The sequence below is a fragment of the Carcharodon carcharias genome, chromosome 4, assembly GCF_017639515.1.
Source record: "Carcharodon carcharias isolate sCarCar2 chromosome 4, sCarCar2.pri, whole genome shotgun sequence".
NCBI classification, from domain to species: domain Eukaryota; kingdom Metazoa; phylum Chordata; class Chondrichthyes; order Lamniformes; family Lamnidae; genus Carcharodon; species Carcharodon carcharias.
The window spans coordinates 163,134,807-163,156,438 of record NC_054470.1 but is presented as its reverse complement, the minus strand read 5'-3'; the positions used below and the strand labels follow the sequence as shown (position 1 = coordinate 163,156,438).

Below are 21,632 nucleotides of genomic sequence, written 5' to 3'. Positions count from 1 at the left end.
GATTTGAAGTTTGGTTATCTTAAGTTCTGACTCTGGCTAATTTATAAAAGTGGAATTATTTAAAAGTTGTGCAAGGCTGTTATCAATGAACTTAAAAACAAAACAACAATGAGATCCAGGAAACAATAGCTCCATATTCTAAGATGTATTCTGACTGTCCTGCTGTGCTGTTTGAATCATCTCTTGAATCTGGAACTAGGTTTCTCCATTTTGTAATGGATGAGACATTTTGCGTGAAGTAATTGGGCACTCCACATGCTGGGTGTTTCAAGTGGTTTTGAAGTTGCTTAAGTGCTAACACTGGAGCCTTTGCTAATTGTTAAGCCTAAAGTTGCTTGAAGGTTGGGACTAAAAATATTCAAAGTAGAGAATGGAAACAGTTGTTGATATGGACTTCAATTCTGCTAAATGAGAGTTCAAAATTGGTAACAGGAGTGGATAGCAAGTTATCTGAATTCCAATTGTATTCGGCAATAACAACTGTATAGTGTGCAAGAAATTGGTGTACTTTTTTCTGAACTTCAGTGATAGAACTTACTAAAACACTCCTGCTAAAAAAGAAAAGCATATCAAAGGTATGCAAAGCCTTTCCAGCATCAATGTTACTACAACAACCAGATAATTGCAAGTTCCAAAGAGACTTGCCTGCAGCTGCAGTGCAAAATAGAGTTGCAAAAACAAGAGTTTCTAACAGGATGTGTAGTTATTGCTGGAGAAAATGCTACAAGCCAATGACAATGCAGCAGCCCATACTTTTTTTGATGAGAGAAACTTAAAGGCTCGCGTGGATACGGAATGGCAACACCATGACTGACACCACTTACTTCGCTTCTACATGAAATATGAAGTTTGTGATTTGTTTAGTACATTACACACGGTAGCCTTATATTCATGTTGCTGAACGGACGAAGTTAAATTTGGTTTGAAACAAAGAAGAAATTCACTTTTGGCCAACTGTACAACTATCTACTGGCAACAGGCAAAATGATTGTACCCTTCTGCTAGCCTCTGGTTCCTGTGGTAGACTGCAATGGCTTGCTTTCTGAGATTCTTGCTACAGTGGATAATGATGTTTACCTTTGCTGTTATCACCAAGACCAAGCATCTAGGAACAAATGGACTGGGCAGTAAAGATATTAAAACTAAATTGATTGGCTTGGGAACCAAGGCAGACTGAACCTCATAATGTTTTTAAGGAGCCTTTTATATTTTAAAAACAAGTGTAAAATTGAAACCTTCAAGTACTTTTGTAAGTCTTAATGGTAAATACTTGATGTATGTTTTAAATGCATAATGTAATCTAGTGCATAATGAGAATAGTTAAGCTGTTGTTGAACAAAATGAACATGTTTGACTAGATTTTGTTTTCTAAAATGTTGCTATTTTAATTGAGAATGATTTCAAAAAGTAGATTTAAAAAAGCAGTTAGTTTTCTGCAAAGCTTATGGCTGGCCTGACCTTTTCAGCTGAGTGTTCGCCTTTGTTCCTAACTTGAGAGAAACTAAAGCAATTGATTTTTGACAAAGAATAAAGGAGGTTTTGAACAGTGATTTTTGAAAGAAAGCTTGAAGGCTTTTCCTTAGGATGACCTCGGAGTTCAAAACAAAACTAACATGGTCCTTGGATTTGAATGTAGTGTATGCAGAAGAAAAGCATCCCACTTCAGTGGGAGAGTCATTAGAATGTAAAGCCAATGACTCGAGCCTCAGCCAGTTAACGTTTTTTTAAAAACATGAGGGACTGAACTTCTCATTTCTGGAGAGATTGTCTTGCTGCACTGTCTCAATAAACATTTACAAACCTGTAGTGTGGTCTGAAGTTTTTTTCTCGCTGTTTGCATTAGGTGCACGTGCATAATACTGTGAAGTCTTCAGGAGGGTTTAATTTTTAAAAAAAATACATTGTAGAGAATAGCAGCATTAAGTTGACTATGGATAGCTATTTTATTCTTCATCATTTGGAGAAATTTCCTACTCTGGAAAGGCAATTGGTCTATTTATATTGTAGGATATGGAGTTAGGTGGGCCCCCTTATATGCACACTGCTGTTCTAAGCACTGTACCCAGGTGATCCAATACACCCTGTCATAGGAACAAGAAAATATACCCCTATCTTTGGCAATGAGGAAAACAGTTGGTGGTATGCTTCCTTGGAAATTATGTATGAGTATATGGAAAAACTCAAGGTAACTCCGCCTGTAGATAAGTCAAATTGCTTGCTTTTAAAAGTGTAATTTGGAATAAAGAGTGATGGACAAGCCTAGTATTATTTCACTCTATTGACTTGTAGCCAGTAGAACTTATGCTGTTCCTGATCGACATAATCTGTAGACACATACATCAGTGGCACTAAGCTCTACCACTCATTTTTTTGATCAACTTTTGTGCTGTCAGACTTTGCTGTCCAGTATTAATTGGGCCATAACTTCCTAGACGTGAATGTTGGGAAGACTGATGCAATTGTCTCCATCTTCAGCAGGGACCCCATTGCCCCCCCCAGGCTTAACCAATCAGTTCACAGCCTTGGAGTCCTGCTCAACTCTGAACTGACTTTTTGTCTCCATACAGAGACAGCCTGCTCCCAGTTTGATAGCATTAACACCTCTTTCTCCCAGTTTAACCATTCTGCTGGTGAAACCCTCATTTATATAATAAAAAATTACATCAAAAATACAGTGCAGGAACAGGCCATTCACCCAACTAGTCCATGTTTGTGTTTATATTGCACATAAATCTTCTGTTCCTTTTATCTCAGCCTGTCAGCATATCTTTATATTCCCTTTTCTAGTTCCCTTTTGAAAGTATTTAAGCTATTTGCCTCAATCACATCCTGAAGTAGCAAGTTCCACACAAATCACTGACTAAATGTAATTTCTCCTCATTCTGGTTCCATCTTTATAATCTGCACTTTCTCCAGTGTTTCAATGTCCTTTTTTATATATAGTACTGAAACTCAGAAGTGAACACGATAATCGAGGTGCAACTGAAACCAGGCTCCTGTACAAGCTAGCATAATTCTATAAACATTCCTCTGTAAGCTTCAGGCTCAACTACAATGTTTCCTTTGCTAATCCCCTATCCTCCTCCAACAACCTACACCTTGTCCAAACCTCTGCTTGAATCCCACCCCAAACCCAGCCCTGATTGCCTGTTATCTTTGTTTTCACTTGAGATGGTGGGCCAGAAGTCAAATTTGCAATTCTTGTCCTTTTCAAATGTTTTCAAAGCCTTTCTCTTCATAGCTCTAACTTCCTTTTACAGCTATATAACTTCTCTCCCCCACCATCTTTGTTCCTCTGACCCTAGCCTCTTCTCTCTTTTCCCCCCACCCTGTTTGCTGCACCATTTGCAGTTATGCCTTCACCAACCTAGGTCACAACATTTGGAATTTCCTTACTCTCGTGTCAATCTGTCCACCATGCTCTTCCCTTAAGTTCTTTAATTCTCACCTCTAGGGCAATTAGGCCTAGCCAGTGAATCCCACATCCCTTGAATGAATAAAAAAAACCTTATTGATCAAGCCTTTGGTAATTCCCTCTTTGGCTTGGAATCTTTTTTTCCCAAAACTTGAAATGTACTGACTTTTTTTTATTAAGAGCTGTATAATTGTTGGCTGTAAATCCACTTCAACTGGTGAAAGCTTACATCCATGTATAAAGCTCCAGTTCTGTTGATATAGTTCATATTTTGACAATGAGAACATGCCAAATCTTTTATTCTGCTTCAGTTCATAAATGTACAAGAGGTTGCACTGATCTGCAAAGCACTTTTTAAAACTGCTTGATGTGGCACTGGAGCTACACTCCATATGGTGTCAAGACAGAGGAGACAAGGCCAGCTCTGTGGGTGGTGCTCACCATGATCAATGCTCGTGGTAAATCTGACTGGTTCTGACCAAACCTTTTGAGTTATAGGATACGATTGTAAACTGTAGTCCATGTTGGATAATTGGTGGATAGGTGGATGTGCAATTCTTGCCCAATTGTTCCTTTCATTGGAGCCAACCATTTTTATGGTTGGACCTTTGGCACACTGTATTTGTTCAGAAAGCATACACAGGCAGCTCATCCCTGTGGGTTGGGGAATGGGAGAGGGGTGTGAAAGGAGGGAAGCAGAGGTGAACCCAGTGGTTTCCCCATGAAGTTGAGTCAGAGCTGGTGCTGAGTTGTTGGATGAGGCTGGGACACTGAACAGCCTGCGGTGGCCCTGAAGATTTTTATGGAGTAGGAGACTTAAGATTACTACTGCTGGCCAGACAAAAATGGCACAATTTTTGGGGCCATTTTTTGATTGGCCTTTCATCAGTCCCTTTTTAAAGGATCATTGGTTAAAACGCTAAAGATCTGATCCCAATAGGCAAACTGTATACATAGACAACTTCACACATTGGTACACAAAACTAGCGCCCATGTCCTACAACAATTCTTAAATATTTTAATAAGGTCCCCACCTGTCTTTAGGCAAGAGCACTAGCTGTCCATTTTGAGAACTTTAAAAAACAAAAAGAGCTGTATAATTGTTGGCTAAGATCTTAAATCTGGAAATCTTACTGAGCAGCTGTTTTTTTTTCCCGGCAGTCCCATTTTCCAGCCTCAGTGGAGCAGACAGCAGTTCAAATTTGTCTCTCTGTCACTGTAGCATTACTATAGTGACAGCAGTAGTGTCAGTATAACTGCAGCCTGATTGGGCCATGCTGGGTAACTTGGGACAGGCTAGATCCTTTGCAGAACATCTCTGTGACAATGGTGAACGATCAGTTTTCTTTTCCAATCCACTGAATGTTCAATGATGGAAAATATGATAGTCAAGCATTTATGTTTTTTTGGCAATAGTTAAAAATCCATTGCAGATTTAACACTAGTATTGCTGGTCACCTATTTTAGTAATCCTTTATCCTACACCTATAATTGGTCAAAGGTCAACTTTAGGGAGGGTTTAAATGTGTTATGATTATGGAAGTAATTTGTGGCTAAACAGTAATGTTAGGTTTTCCTTAGTAGTTGATGCTTTCTTCACTTGAAGATTGGGGTTACATTCCCAATGATTAAAACTCTTGCTTTAACAGAGCTTTAACATTTCTGATGGGATGTTCAAACACAGGTTAAAACTAAACTGCCAGCTCTTAAAGTGATATTTATATTTTTAAGAGTTATGCCTTAGGACAAGAGCAGTCAGCCTGGCATCTTTTATTGGTACAGTTTGAATTTAGGCTTCTGGAGACCACATAATTGAGTCAATTCCAGGCCTTATCCTTCTAAATTTGGTGCACTCATGTTGGTGGTAACTTTTTCTATGGCCGCACAAAACAAGAGCAAATCAATAAATGTGAACCCAGAAATTATAGACTAATTGGCCTGGCATGCATAGTGAAAGTGGAGGGTTACTTGCGTTTTGCAGGATGACAATCATGCACAGAGAATGTAGAGGCCACAAGCAATATTCTACTCGGACTTCAAAGCACTAGATTGTGCTTCACAGTATTACTGATTTTCTTTTGCCCAAGTAACTTAAATTGCTAGATTAGGGTAATATAATTTAGACGACAATCCTAATTCCACAGAAGGCATTTATGGGTTCATGAAATTGTTGACAAATTAATTTGAAAGACAATCAAAAAGTTCTGGAAGTGCAATAAATTTGTCAGAGGAAGGCCGAGCTTCAACTGAGAATTGAGCCTAAGGAAAGATTTCCACTTTCCAATGTTGACTCCTCTTGAGTTACTTTAATTTTGTTTTAACTTGATTTACACTTGTTTTAACAATGTTTATCACGAGGGAGCAGTAAACAGGGTTCTGCCTGGAATCTCCTTTTGAGCCCTCTGCTGTTAATGCTGATAAATATTACAGAAGAGAGTAGTGCAGTTAAATAAAATTTGTTGAATTATGTTGGTGTAGAGAGATGGTATTTAAAATAAAAACATGGTGAAGCGTTAACAGGAGAGGTGGCAGAAAAAGATTTAGACTTGATTGTTCATTGAACATGTTCAGCTAATCTAAGTAGCTATCAGCCAGACCAGGGTTTGTATCTTAAAAGTTAAAATCTACATACTTTACTCTGTGCACACTACACTCAAAAAGTCATCAGTCTGTTGGAGCAGGGTCACAGAAGAATAATGGGGTGATTCCACAATGATGATGTTGAGAGGGTCCCTTAATGCGAGTTTTTTTTTAAATCCAGATATATGGCTAAGGTTAGATCTAGAAATAATGAGGCTAAATAATTTGTTCTCATTATGACTTAAATAGACAATTTTGGCTGTGCAGGATTGAAGATATCCCTAAGCAGTGAAGTCCAAAGTGATCTTCCATAGTGTTGCTGAACTGCTAAGAAGTCAGCAATGAAGAAGTAACATCGAATACATTTGCTTTTATTTTAAAACTTTTTCATCATTTAATATCTATCTGCACCAAAAGTGACTGATATTCACTTATACTTCCTCACTTATTTTCCAAAATAAGTTTATTGTCCAATGAGGAAGAAGAGATTTTATTCAGTGCATTTGTTGCTTTATGATCGTTTGAAATTTGGTATTCTTGCATTTGTCCTGATGAGTGCAAGAATAAAAGCTTTGGCAGCATGTCTCTTTCTTCAACAATATATGGTAGAATGTAGTTTGTCCAAACAAGACTTTGGAAAAATTAATAATTGAAGTGGCTAGCCCTCCTAAAGGATATAATTTTGTTATGCTGTGCATTGACCTCTCTGTAGGATTCAAGATTCGATGTGCCATATTTTGAATGATAAAATTTGTTTCTTTGAATTTGAATTTAATTATTGAAAAGTAGGAGTTGACACTACTGGCTTCTGGGGCTCATGTCTCAACATCACCAAGGCACATCTCAACTTGGATGTTCAAGTAGTTTTAATGAATTCTTCCTGTGAACACCTATCAGAGACAATTCTGATGTATTTTGAAAGAATTAAAGAATTAGATCTCATTTTGTCAGATTTGGACAAGGAGATAAACTTTCCTCTTCATTTGGGTGATATTCTGACAGAGCAGATCACCTGCCTGATTTTCATTCCATTAATTTCAGTGGAATGAGAATTAGATGGTTTCTGTAATGGACAGGTACCCTGCTCTGCCAGATTATCGCTTGTTTCTGAAGACTAAACCTACCCCAAGGTCTCAAAATATCTGGAGGCCACTTGTTCCTTTGGGTCAGTCTTAAGGAAAAGGAATTGCAGGTTAAACTTCAGGAATAACATCATGCTTACTCACCTTGGAGAATAAATTGCCATTTACTGCAGTATTTTTAAATTATGAAGCTAAGTAAGATAAACTGTCAAGGGTTTATGGGGCAGTACACTACCAAGTAATGAAATTAATCGAGAATTAATGACTAGATGATGTGAAGCTTGGGCTCATAAAGCCCTAGAATTGTAGGAAAAAGGAAAGACTTGGACTCTATATAAAGGTGAGAATTATTGAAGAGAATAAACTTTTCCTCATAAGACGTCACACATGGTAACAAGGTTAAGCAATGGAGGCGCCGGAGGCAAAGTGATTTCCAGTTAAATTTGGAGGAAATAAAGCCACAAGTCTCAGATTGAAGATTATGAACAGAGCTATCAAACATAAGTGGCAGTAGTTGCTCGTTAGACTTATGAGAAAATTGAAATGCTATCTAAAGGACCACAATACTCACTCCTCTGCTGATCAGGGTGTGAATTCAGCCATTACATAACCAATAGGACTGGAGCTTGTGCTCAAGGAACCAGAATATTGAAGACAGTAAAAGAGTAGGTTGAATTGACTGACATGCATATGAAGATGGAACTGCGGGGTAAGAAAGAGAACCTTGGGGTACTTTGGAATTAATAGGAAAAGTTGGGCCAACTTTAATTAGGGATTGGGATTGGTAATGGGATAAGGAAAGAAACAAAAGATCAATCAAGAGGAGCTATAAATGCAACAATTGAGTTATTACCTAAAACTGGAAAAAATGGGAGCACCAATTACTATCTGAAATTGTTGGACTCTATTTTGTTTATGACAGGTTGTAAAGTGCCTAATTGAAAGATGAAATGCTGTTCCTTGAGCCTTCCTTGAACTTCACGTAGTGTAGAAGGTCAGAATGGGAGTGAGGCAGAGAATTAAAATGGCAAGTGACCAGAAGTTCAGGATCATACTTTTGGACTGAACATACGTCTTCAGCAAAGTGATTGCCCAATCTGCATTTGATCTCCCCTCTGTAGAGGAGACAGCCTCATGAGCAGCAAAAACATTATATGGAATTTGAAAGCACAAGTAGATTGCTATTTCAGGTGGCGGAAATATTTGAGGCCCTGATGGTGGGAAGGGAGTAGGTGGACGGGCCAGTGTTCCATCTTCTAGCATTGGAATGTGCCTAGGAAAGAGGCATTGGGGTCCACTTGGAACGCTGAAAGGGGAGGGGAAGATATGATTGATGGAATCATGTTGGAGGTGGTAGAAAAGATAGATAATCTGTTCAATGCAGAGGCTAGTGGATGGAGGATTAGGATCAAGATGGAGCAAAATCCTTTGAGGAAAAGATATACCAGAAGTCAGTATGGAAAGTGGCACTGCTAGAATGATGAACAGAGAAACTGGGAGAATGAAATGAAGTCCTTACTGGAAGAGGGATGGGAGGAAGTGCAATCAAGATGATTGTGGGAGACAGCAGGCTTATAGTAAGTATTTGTTGACAGCCAATCCCCAGAGATAGAGATGTTGAGTGAAAACTATCAATGTGGCAGAATGCAAAGGAAGAGTCATGAATGTAGGTCTAATGAAAATAGTTCTGAGTGTGTGTGATGCCACACTTTTTGCCCAAGGTTCTAGAGATGTCCAAGGCAATAATAAATAACTCTCCAAAGTTCTCAAAAGCACAAGTGCATAATGGAAGTCACTGCTAGAATGAGCAAGCCAAAAAGCATATAGTGTTCAAGGATAAGCCCAATTTTTTAAGGTCGTTGCCAATTTGAGAGCTTTTATAATATATAAAGCCCCAATGCAAAACTATATCTAGTGTGGTTTATGATGGGAATGAACTTTCTTGAGGGAAGGATGAACAAGATCAAATGTCTTAAGAGAAAGAGGATAGAATGGGACTGGAGCAACTGCAAAAGATTGAATAATTCAGAATAATAGATTGAGGTTTAGGTTTGTTTTTGTTGTTTATACATGCATTTAAATGGACAGGTTTGTAAACTGTCAGTCAGGCATTTTGTACCATGTTTAATGTTACCAGTTGTGATCAAATATATTTCTGAAGGTTTCATCACATGACTTGTCCCTATGCTCTTGCCATTAGCCGGCCAACACAGCCATCCTTGTGATGCACTGCCTTCTTACGTCCATTGGAAAACAAAAAGGCTCATTACCCAATTAGGTTATGCTTGACTGTCATCCAAGCAGCCACCCCATCACCACCACCACCACCCCCCACCATTTTCAATATTTTTATATTTGGTAAAGAAAAATCTTCAAAGAAAATGGGGAGAAAAATATTTTTCTAATGCCCCTATGATTTTTCTCTAGGGTCTGATCTTCAATTCCTGGAGACTCCAGGCCAATCCTGGAGGATTGGCAACCCTAACCATGTTCCCTATGTGCTCACAAATGCTGCTATTTTGCGGTTTTTTTCTTTTGTAGCTTTGTTTTTAGGCAAGAGAGGTCAGAGCAGTTGGGGTGAATTTAAATGTGAAATTCACAGCCTCCACTCCAAATCCTGGACAATTGTATACCTGCCAGTAAAACCAAGTGGGGTTTGGATCTGAGCTGCACGGAGTCTGAAATTGAAGGAGAACTCTTAGGCAGCTCAGTGCATCAGCACATTTTTCTTAGAGGAGTTTCCAACCTGTCGTTCAATTAGTTGAAACTTTTGCTGCCTTATTGCCCACAGGATGCAGAGTACACAAGCTAAAAATGATTCTCTTGGATCTTTACGTAGACCATTGTTTTAGGTGGCTGTGCTTCATCAGCTAGGCTGTTGCCAATAGATCTCAAGTTCAGCTTCTTGGCTACTGCTCTTTCCCATTTGTTACAAAGGACATAACCCTTCGTCTCTCACTCTGCAGTTCATGGCTGTAGTAAGATGATCACCCATGCTCTGTTCGACTGTGCTAACTATTGCATAACAATCCTCATTGACCTCTGCAGCCACTATGATAGGGTGGAGTCTTGCAACAGTGGCCAGTTTCCCCCACAGCTCTCATATCATTAACTGTAGTCATACTGGCATCAGAGTGCCACTAAACCAACGACAGCTTTCATAAATAGTGTGATCACAGAGAGGATCCTGCAAATTCATGCAAGATATTCAGGCAAATTTAACAATGCATTTATGTAGATACACTGTACCATTTCACCTCACCTTAAACACATATGTCTGAGCCTAGCAAAAATATGGCAAGATAATTGCTGGGTGATAAGGGATACCCATCAACATGTGACATTTCACCACAGTTGCTCCATTCCTGAGCAGTGTTAGTATAATTGAAGCTGTCAACCCACGTAGAGGATAATTGAGCATAGCATAGGGATGTTGAAACAATTGGTCAGGAAATTTACCATGTGGGGGTTCCCTACAAAATGCCTCAGAATGTATCTTACTAGTAGTTTCAAGCTGCATACTTCAAAGCCTTGCTATACAGAGGGGCCTACATTTGGAGGATTCAAAGCAACAGCATTCAGCATCAGACAAGAAAGCAGCAGATGATGAGTCCCTTCAATGCCTTACAGCAAGAGATGTGAAGGATCCGCTCATTTCACAGTGATTCCAGTGACCTGAGAACTTGCACAAAGCCCTGCTGCCTAACAATCTTGTTACATCTTTCACCACTCCTTTAATCCTATGTTGAAGAAATGCTTGTATTTACAAAGCATTTTATACAACCACTGGATGCCTCAAAGCGCTTTACAGCCAATGAAATACTTTTGAAGTGTAGTCACTGTTATAGGAAACCTGGCAGCCAGTCTATGCACAGCAAGCTTCCACAATCAGCCATGTGATAATGGATAGATAATTTGTTCTTGTGACGTGGATTGAGGAATAAGATGGACAAGGAGACAGGGATGACACACAGCTTCTACCACCTAGAAAGACAAGGGCACAAGATACATGGGAACTCCACCACCTGCAAATTCCCCTTCAAGCTAGATACCATACTGACTTGGAAATATATCACTCTTCCCTCAAAGTCGCTGGGTCAAAATTCTAGATCTCCCTCCCAAACAGCACTGTGGGTGTACCTACACCACATGGACTGCAGCAGTTCAGGAAGGCAGCTCCCCACCACCACCTTGAGGGTAATTAGAAATGGGCAACAAATGCTGGACATGTCAACGATGCCCACATTCCATGAAGGAATATAAAAATCTCCCCGTTCTCTACTTCCAAATGTTGTCTTGGGATCTTTTAGTATCCAACTGAAAGGGCAGACAAGGCCTCAGTTTAACATCTCATTTGAAATGTGGTACCTCTGACAGTGCAGCACTCCTTCAATACTGCACCGGAGTGTCACCCTTGATTTTTGTGCTCAAGTACTCGAGTGGGAACTCCAAACCTTCTGTGTTCAGAGGCGAGAATGCTATCAACTAAACCACAACTGACACACTAAAAGATATTAAAATTATTCAGACTTCTTTATCACCAGCATTTTGAGAATGCAGTTGTACAATCTGCCATGAAACCACAGTGTAGACCAGAGCATCAAATATAAAAGAAGTGTTTAGTTTAATGTTGAACGTGGCATTGAATTCATTTCTCATCCCAGTGCTCTACCCATCGTACTTTTCTTCAAAGGAATTTTCCTAACTCCAATATGAGATGTACCTGTAGTGGACTGAGAAAATGCTGCTATTTCAAAAGTGAGGACCCTTCAAATACTTGTGGCTATAAACTGCTGCATCTCAGCTGCTGCTAGGTCAGTCTGGCCCAGCTGACTGTGGTACTTACAGGCATTGGTGAAGAAGCAGGTGTGCTGACATTCTGACTGTGTGCAACAGGCACTGTTCGCACGGCACCACTGCCAATGGCCTTGCCAGTGAGGGTCACTGGCAAGGCCAGCAATTGTTGCCCATCCCTAATCGCCCTTGAACTGAGAGGCTTACTAGGCCATTTCAGAGAGGGAGCTAAGAGTCAACCACATTGCTGTGGGTCTGGAGTCACATGTAGGCCAGACCTGGTAAGGATAGCAGATTTCCTTCCCTAACCCTAAAGGACATTAGTGAACTAAATGTGTATTTACGACAATCAATAGTTGTCATGGTCACCTGAGACTAGTTTTCAATTCCAGATTTATTAATTGAATTTAAATTCTACCAGCTGCCTTGCATTAGCCTGGGCCTCTGGATTACCAATTCTGTGACATTACCACCATGCCACCATCACCCCTGTGATGAGTTGGGAGGCATTGCAACATGCCATTATGAGAGGTCATGATGGACTTGTCATTTCAAAGAAGCTAGGGAGGGCCAGTTACTTGCACGTCACCACCAGGTCAGCAGCTTCCATCCTGAGCCACCATGGTGCCTCTGTGAGTGGTGGTGATTGTCCCAGCCCAGCCTCTGGGTCAGGCTCCCTGCCCTGCATTCCTGCTCCCGAATCTCGGACCTTGCTCTCTCTCTCCTCGCAGCCTCTTGTGATGGTGATAGTAGCTGGCCTCAGAGTGCAGGGCAGAGTGGGGGGGGTGGGGGAGCATTCAGAGTGCACGTGACACAAAGCAAAAAATACAAATTGGAAAAACAGGCCCTAAAGAACAAACAACGTTAAAATGAAATGGCATTAATTGAGGCAACTTGAAGCAAAGTGGAAAGATGAAGTTATCCACTTTGGTATGAAAAACAGAAATTCAGAGTATTTCTTAAATGGTGAGCGATTGATGTCCAAAAGGACCTGGGTGTCCTTGCTGATAAGTCACTGAAAGCTAGCATGCAGATGTAGCAAGCAACTAGGAAGGTCGACAGTATGTTGGCCTTTATTGCAAGAGGATTTGAGGAATAAAGATGCCTTGCTGCAAATCTATAGAACCTTGGTGAGACCATACCTGGAGTATGGCATGTTGTTTTGATCATCTTACCTAAGGAGGGATATACTTGCCATAGAGGGAGTGCAATGAAGGTTAAGACTTATTCCTGGGATGGAAGGATTGTCCCACTAGGAGAGATTGAGGAGACTGGGTCTACATTCACTAAAGTTTAGAAGAATAGCAGATGATCTCAGTGAAACATACAAAATTCTTACAGGGCCTGACAGGGTCGATGCAGGAAGTTTGTTTCCCCTGGCTGGGTGGGGGGGGGGGGGGGGTTGCCTAGAACCAGGGGACACAGTCTCAGAATAAGGGGTGGGCCATTTAGGGCTGAGATGACGAGGGTGATGAATCTTTGGAATTCTCTACCCCAGAGGGCTGTGGACGCTCGGTCATTGAGTTTGTTCAAGTCAGAGATCGATAGATTTCTTGATATTAAAGATATCAAGGGATACAGGGGTATAGTGCAGGAAAGTGGCATTGAGGTAGAATATCAGCCATGATCAAGTTGAATGATGGAGCAGACACGAGGAGCCATGTGGTCTACTCCTGCTCCTATTTCCTGTGTTCCTATATACCTCAAAAAGCTGTGCTCTACTATCAGCTATCATTAATTACAATTAAGATTTGTCATCTTTTGATACAGCATGTATCCTCTGCTCTGGTTCCAGTGCCCATTGCATTAGATGCCAGATTTTTTCTCTTTGGGTAGAGCTTGCATCTGTCATCGCAATCATCCATCCATTATGGGCTGGGCAATGACGTTTGAAGTTGATCTAACTGGTAGAAGGTGAAGAAATAACTGCATTTTAAGCAGAATTAATCCTGCCTGAACTGCTTCAGCAAGGTCTATTAAGAACGTCATAGAACTCAATAAGTGGCTAAGTATAGTGTTCACTAAGTTAGAGGAACTTGGTAAAAGAAATACAGAAACTTATGTCAGAAAGTGAAAAAATGGAAACAGAGTGCTGACTGACTATGTACTGAAATCTCAAGTCAATGAAGATGAGAATAGAAATTTGCTATTAGCATTCCATAAAGTAAAATGGAAAGGGTACTGTGCACATCTTTGACACTATGACTAGCTAAATATCAATGCAGCAATTACCTACGGCAGTCAGGAAAGATGACAGAAGTTGCTAATTATAGAGGATAAAGCAAGAACAGCTGTCAGAAGGTACATTGTACAGCTTTCCTGCTGGATTCCCATAGGGAAAACAGTCACAGAGCAATGCAGGAAACTTAAAGCAATATATAGAACAATAAAAGTATGCGTGACCCACAAGCTGAAACTTATGATTATAAATAAAGCAGACATAATGTAGAATGAGAATTAAAGGGCAATTATGTGCATCTGTCATAATGTGTTTCTTGAACTCATCAAATGTCTATTCGGCTTGGTAGAGGAACATGGTTAAGTCCAAGGGAAATCGTAATGCAATAAATATTTGGCTTGTTGTTGGTGGAAAAATACTTGAAAAAGAATTGCAAAAACCTGGCTGGCATTTTCATTGGCTTCTGGCACCAAGATTAATATTAGCTGCTGTATGCCTGCCAGCAGCATTCAACTTCTTTGGAATCTTTGCAAGTAAGCAGAGGATGCTGTAAGATGTGAGAAATTTAACACATTGCTTTTAACTACTGCTGAAGCTTACCTGGTTAGCCTACTTTCCTCGGGCATCTTGAAGCATATTTTGATCCAAACAATTGGGAATGGAAAAATTAACAATTTGAAATTTGTTCTCACAAAAAACTTACTTTTAACCATTGAGCTCTAAGTACTCATCAGTACACCAGAGACTCTTCCCTTGCTCTTCAAGTAGCACCATGGGAACTTGGTTTAACACTTCATGTGCAACACACACCTCCAACAGTGCAGTAATCTCTCAGTTCTGAACTGAAATGTTAACTTAGGTTATGTCCTCCAGCCTCTGGAGTGAAATTTGAGCTGACAACTTCTGACTCAAGAGTACTACAACTGAGCAAAGGATGACACCTAAGCAGCAGAGTGATGGTGGGCAAGATTTGATGCAGAATTAGATATGGCTAATAGTGTCTTGGATGAAGTTGAAGAGCATGGCAGATTGAAGAAGGCTAACCAGGAGATATTGGAATAATCAAGTCTGGAGCTGTCAAAGATTTAGAGGGGCATTGGGCAGCAGATGTGCTGAGGCAGGTGCAGTCAATGCAATGAAAGAGGAAGTGGAAGGCCTTTGCAATGAGAAACAATGCCACTCATCCAAGACTGGATGTTGAATGAGTACACTGACAACACAAAGTCAGTAGAGGTGTTGAGAGAGCTGCTGAGAATTAGAATAGGGTGTCATCAACATATTTGTGCATCTGGTGCCTTCAAATTTTTCAAGTTGATTTCTGTGGACAAGACGGAGAGTAGCAGAGGCAACTTCATGGATGGTGTCAGTATATGGAGGACGAAGTGTAGGGATGACAGGAGGGCATTGAAATATGAAGAGAGAATTCAAGGTGAATTGAGATTAAAAATTGAAATTTTCAAGTATCAGGAATTGCTCAGTGCAAAGGGAGGAAAAGAGAAAGGATATATTGGGGAGCAACTGGATGAGGGTTGTAGACAAAGATTTTAAAGATGGTACAAGAGGGCTAAATGAAGGTAAGATACTCATAGGAAGAGAAGGTATCAGACGAGCAGGAGGAGAAACCAAGATGTGATTTGGTGATAAGGGCCATGCTGTTACTGTAGCAATTTGGGTAGGGCAGGTATGTAAAGTACAGCCTGATGGGGAAACTTCAGTAGGCTGTCTCCATCCATAAACCAAGTTTCAAACTAAGCCACATGCCCATCCAGTCATCTACAGAAAGGTCAAAAGGTGGGCAGTTGAAGCTTGTAAGGAAGCAGTAATAAGAGTTCTGATGGCCCCTCAAAAAATGCCAAAAGTGGCAGAGGGTAACTATGGGTTTATCCAATGAGGTTTCAGTCATAGCCGGCAACAGTGAGTAGGAAAGCAAAAAAGATTAGGGTAGGATAAGACGAAGTAAAAGACCCAAGAGAGGGAAAAAGTAGTGTAATATGACACATTGACAGGAAGAAAAGGAGACAAGAGACAAGGGTCAGAGAGGAGGCAAGAAAGCCCGGTGCAGCAGTCAAAATACACAAATAGACACAGTAAATTCTAATTTCATAATCATGGCAGAAAATAGGAGGAACATTACAACAACATGTGAATAAATCTAGACCAGTTGATATCTTGTCTTTTACCACAGGACAACATAACTCATATAGCAATATTTGTTCGTAATATAATGTGCATCTCTGTTCTGAATTGGCAGGCTAGATGGAGCTAAGCTGATAGTATTCCATGGGTCAATGCCAAGATCTATTCTAATTCTATAAGTAAGACAATCATGTAGACATATCTTCACATTTTTACAAAAATTTTCTGCACTGACCTTATTAATTTTAAGAATATTTCAACATTGAGGAGGGAAATCCTTTTTGGATCATAGTTAACCCAATCCATTTTGATACTACTGTAGTGTACCTTCCCCCTCCACCTCTGAGTCAGTAGATGCAAGACTCAGACTCCAAACAGCTCTGATAATTGGAGACTTGAGCTCTGGCTCCAAATTCTAGGTTGATATCCATGAAACCCCACCCAAAATGCTAAATGGGATAGACAAAGTAGACGTGGAGTGGATGTTTCCCCTTCTGGGGCATTCTAGAATGAGAGGCCATAGTTTTAGGGTAAGGGGTGGTAGATTTAAATCAGAGATAAGGAAGAATTACTTTTTCAAAGGGTCGTGAATCTTTGGAATTCACTACCTCAGAGCACAGTGAATGCCGGGTGCTGAATAAATTTAAGGAGGAAATTGACAGATTTTGAATTAGTGATGGGTTGAAAGGTTATGGGGAGAGGGTGGGAAATTGGACTTGAGGCCAAAATGAGATCAGCCATGATCGTAATGAATGGCTGGGCAGGCTCGAGGAGCTGAATTGCCTACTCCTGCTCCTAGTTCTTATGTTCTTATGAAGCACATTGGTTGGGTTTGTGAGGAACCCCACCCCATTGACTGGTTAGGAGATCCTTAAAACCTTTGTACCACATAAAGGTTAACCAACCAATCAGCTAACATAATCTGATTATGGAGACTACCAGTCTGAAAGTTGGTAATGGCAACACATTCTAATCAGGATATGTCAAAAACATCATATTTAAATATATGCAGCTCATGTATGAATGAAGGTATTATGTGACTTTACATCTCACCTACCTAATTTGGATACATAGCAATTGACCTCAATTTCTCTTTATACTGTAATAATAAATCATTTCACATGTAGGAAAAGGAACATATATAGTGCAGCTTTCATTTGGATTGAGCAGTTCAAAGATCTTCGCCACACAGTTCTCGGCCTTCAGCTGATTTGATTTTTGGTTGTCTGTTTTCAGTTATTAATATTTAGGGTATAAACGCTCCATAGAATACTTCTATTGAACTCGTCTTCATCTTTTCTTCCTATAGGAAGTAGAAAGCCGCAATCGAGACCTGGTGGAACAGTTGGCAGACTTTGAGCAACGTCTAGAGAAGAGCCAGAACGAGCAAGGGGTCTTCCGCAATAACTTAAAAACACTTCTAGAAATTCTAGATGGGAAAATTTTTGAACTAACAGAATTACGAGATAACTTGGCAAAATTAATAGAAGGTAGCTAAAACGAGAACCTCTGCATCAGCATTGTCATCCAAATACAGTATATGTAAAGGCCAGGTTGAAATCTATCTTTCTTCACAGTGGAAGGGATACTGTTGGCTCCCTGTAGCACTATATCGGCAAAAGATATGCTTTGCGCTCTTTATTTAGTGTTTTATATCCATTACTTAAGGAGGAGCAAGTGCATAAAGCCTAACTGTAAATGGACATTTCCCCATATTATTTCTTCTCTTTGTTTGCTATAGTCAAGAATTTTGTACATTTAGTTTTTAAAATTCCCATTATTTCACTGCATCAAAATGTACTCTAGGTAACTTGGAAAGATTTATGATATGACAAATGAAGCCTTTTAATTGCAAACAAATGGATTTTACTGAATCAAAGAGACAGTATCCCTTTATACAGTTATGTAAAAGCTGTTAATGGTAACATCCACATACTGTTTGCATCTCAACCAAGTTTCATTCATTTTTGCTGTCAAATTATTATAACAGTGAAAAATGATGCACTGATAGATGCATTTATTTATGGGCTCCAAAGAAATTCTTTATAAGAATGATTTTTCAATTTATTAAGAACACTAAATAGTTCTTTAGGAAGGCTTAGAAATGTTTGAGTATGGTGTACAGTTTGATTCTGAGATTTACTCTGTGCAGGTTGATAAAAGGGATGATGTCTCTTTAAATTTAATAAAAGTATAAGTTTAATATAACTGCTACCTTGTTATTTACAAAACATATATATTATGGTTTTCCAAAGTAGTGCTGTTGCACTCACCATACGCACATCCAGAAGTAAATTTATGAAAATCCAAAACAGTAATATTGGGCAGACATCAGTTTGTAAGATGTGTACTATACAGCAATAATTGAATACCACTAAAATTTTAAATATGTATAATTTATTGAAATGTTTTATTCAGAGTATCATTTTTATTGTGCATTTAAGTAATTTATAAGTGTGTAAACAGACCTAAGTAATGGTTAATTGGTTATTTTCCATGGCATAATTGAACAGTGCATTTTGGTTAAGGTTTATGAAGCTGCTTGTATCTTGGAGAATAACTTGCATTTTTAAAATGGAACTCTTTCAGCGTGGGTGCTTTAAAGCTCTGTGAATTTTCACTCTCTGAAGACTCCTACAAATAGTTGACTTCAGAAATAGAAACGGAGACAGGTTATAAGTGAAAAATCTATTTACTGTACATGCTAAAAAAGATGTGAACAGTGGCTTACAATGTACCTTATAAATCTAAAATAATACGGTAATCTTGGAGTGTTACACATTTAAATGTTTATCAAACTCTCTGAGAATATATACCTGTCATTCTATCACAACCTACAAGCTACTGGAAGTACTGACTAATGTTGCAATAATTGACAGACTAGTTAAGACTACACTGGCATGATTTATTTAAGAAATGCCTCCGTTGCAAACTGTCTGTAACAGAAAAAGGAACCAAGACAATGACTATATGATGATTGAGTTGAGGAACCTCAGAACTAAGCTGGTGAACAGAAGCAAAAATGTAACCTTCAAAATGTGAACTTGCTGCTAGAATCGTAGTCTAGAATAGACCTTGATCGAGCCTGCTGATGAGATATATATGACTTAATTAACAAATTAATGTTTATTTAAGAAATGTTTGAAGGGCAATTATACAGACTTCCTAACACTGCAGTCAAACAATGTAAGATGTAATTTCTGAGAATCAGTTTTTTCTCAGTCCCAATAGTTCAGTAAAGAAGTAACTTTGGTTAGAACAGAAATGAGCATTTGGCGCTTATTGGAGCTTGATTATTGCTAGAGGAGCACTAATTCTATGTGAAAAAATAACTTCACTACAATTGAATCTCCTACAACAAGAGTAAAGAACTTGGGAAATGAGCATCATGATTTTTTTTTTGGATATAAAGAGCCCCTACAACAGATTCATGAAAGTCCTCACTTCTGGATTTAAAAAAAACAACTGTTGGAACAATACCAGCTTCTGGTCTACATACTAATGTGAATCTTGTACCCTGATTAGCAAAAGTATTATTGCTTTCTATACAACTGGTCATATGTTGGCTTGCCCTCAAATGGGATATCAGAATATTCATCTGCCCCCTAATGACTTTTTGGATATTTGTGTCATCTCTCATTCACTCAATCTGGGGGTCAGATCTGATTTTCATGTTTTTAAACTTTATTGTTACACTGGGATCAGGAAATATAATAGAGCCTTGACCCAATACTGCATGCTAGTGAAACAGAGGCTACTCTGTGTTTATAGTTACTATAACTAGAGTATGTTTATAGTGCAGCTAGATTGCACTAAATAGTTTTGTGTAGCAAGTTGAATGAGGTTTGATAAAGGGAAAGGAAACTGCAGTTTTATGTTCTGTACTTTGTTAGGACATTATATTGCTTGATAAATGAACGTGAGCAATACTGCATTAATTAGCATAACTGAACATAGATGAACTGTTTCAATTGGTTTTCAGAAGGTTATGCCACTGGAGTTTCTGAGGTATTTTGAGATGTTAACCATGTAATATTTTTAATTCTGCAAAGTCTATTTTCTTTAATTTGTTGATTCCTGAAGAAAAGAAATGTGCTCAGTGGTGGCTGAAATTGAGGGCTATTTAAAGGCTGTGTGTATCTTTGCTGACCTGTCTGATCTAAATTAAACTGCACATGTATTTCTTTTCTCCTCTTTTATGTAAGTGTTTTGAGAACACTCATCAAAACAGTGGCATTAATACTACAGACACGCTTGCGCTTTTATGGAACCACAAAAATCAATTTGCACCATCAAAGGCAACTTCCTGGAGATACATTGTAGGCATGTTGTTTTGAGGGATGGAGAAGTTAAAGTATTTTAAGATACAAGAATAATCTTTGATTTGGAATTGTGTCTTAGGTTGAAATGTCCTAATAATCACTTTACCAAATGTAGCAATAGTCGCATGTTGAAGCTCGGAGTTAAATGGTATTATGGTTGGACAATTCTGTACAATGTTGGATTTGAACCAGAATAAGCTGATAGGGATTAGAAGCATTCGGTTATTGACTTTTATCATCAGCTTCAGGAACCCTGTTATAACACAGAACAGGTGCATTTGAATGCTCTAGTTGACAAGTGAGCACAAATCTAATACAGTGTATGGTACAGAGCTCTCCTGTTCTGAGCATGTGCAGTATGGTGGGTCAACGCTCTAGGTTATTCTGTTGTTATGCCACTATTTAGGTGTAACTATTATTTCTCAAAAATATGGCTGTTCGACAGCTGTGCCAAAATTGACGAACCCAGTAATCTTTTTACAGAAACTGTCAGTGATTCTTTTTTATATGTGAATGTCTTTCCAAATATGGAGTCATTGATTTATTGCAATACTGTAATATTCTTATGGTGTGTCTTAAGGTGGATTTTATGATTTTAGAATCCATGTAAGCCCTTGTGCCAAAATAACTTGTTTGTACTGTATTAAAAACTGCAACACTGCAGACTTCTTATTGCTGTTGGTTAATTTATATTAAAACATAATATTTTCAGTTTAAAATGAAGATGAATAATCTAACACAACAAAGCACAATGAATATTTCTGTATTGTTGAGCACCTCTGAAGGCACTTAGAGGTCAAGTAACTTGGTGAGGCTTCTCAATTTTAAAAAAACAGTAATTATCAGGGCCATGAGTTGCATTCTGTAATTCCTGTAAAATTTGGTACAGTTGATAAATATCCTGTGTATTTGTCTGCAATCGGTAACAATAATATAAAAATGGCTTTCCATTTTAGCGTAGTATGCATTTTTCTAATCGCTTATCAGCATCGGTATTGAAATTTAAAGGAAAATCCTTTTGCAGTGCCACTTCCCTGAAGGTTTATCATGTTGACCCAGTGAGTGGTTAACTCTGTACAGAGTGAGAAGCTCTCGAGTTCCATCTCCAGTCATCACCTTGACTG

At 39.0% G+C, this 21,632-nt stretch overlaps 1 protein-coding gene across 1 annotated transcript in view; it reads left to right on the top strand.

Annotated features, from left to right (window-relative positions):
- LOC121277138 (homer protein homolog 1-like) overlaps positions 1-21,173 on the top strand; it is an 88,444-nt gene extending 67,271 nt beyond the window's left edge. The window contains exon 9 of the mRNA XM_041186201.1: positions 17,496-21,173. Coding sequence (XP_041042135.1) covers positions 17,496-17,684 — 189 coding nt within the window. The 3' untranslated portion in view covers positions 17,685-21,173. The remainder of the gene's footprint in view (positions 1-17,495) is intronic.
- The last annotated feature ends 459 nt before the right edge of the window (positions 21,174-21,632 follow it).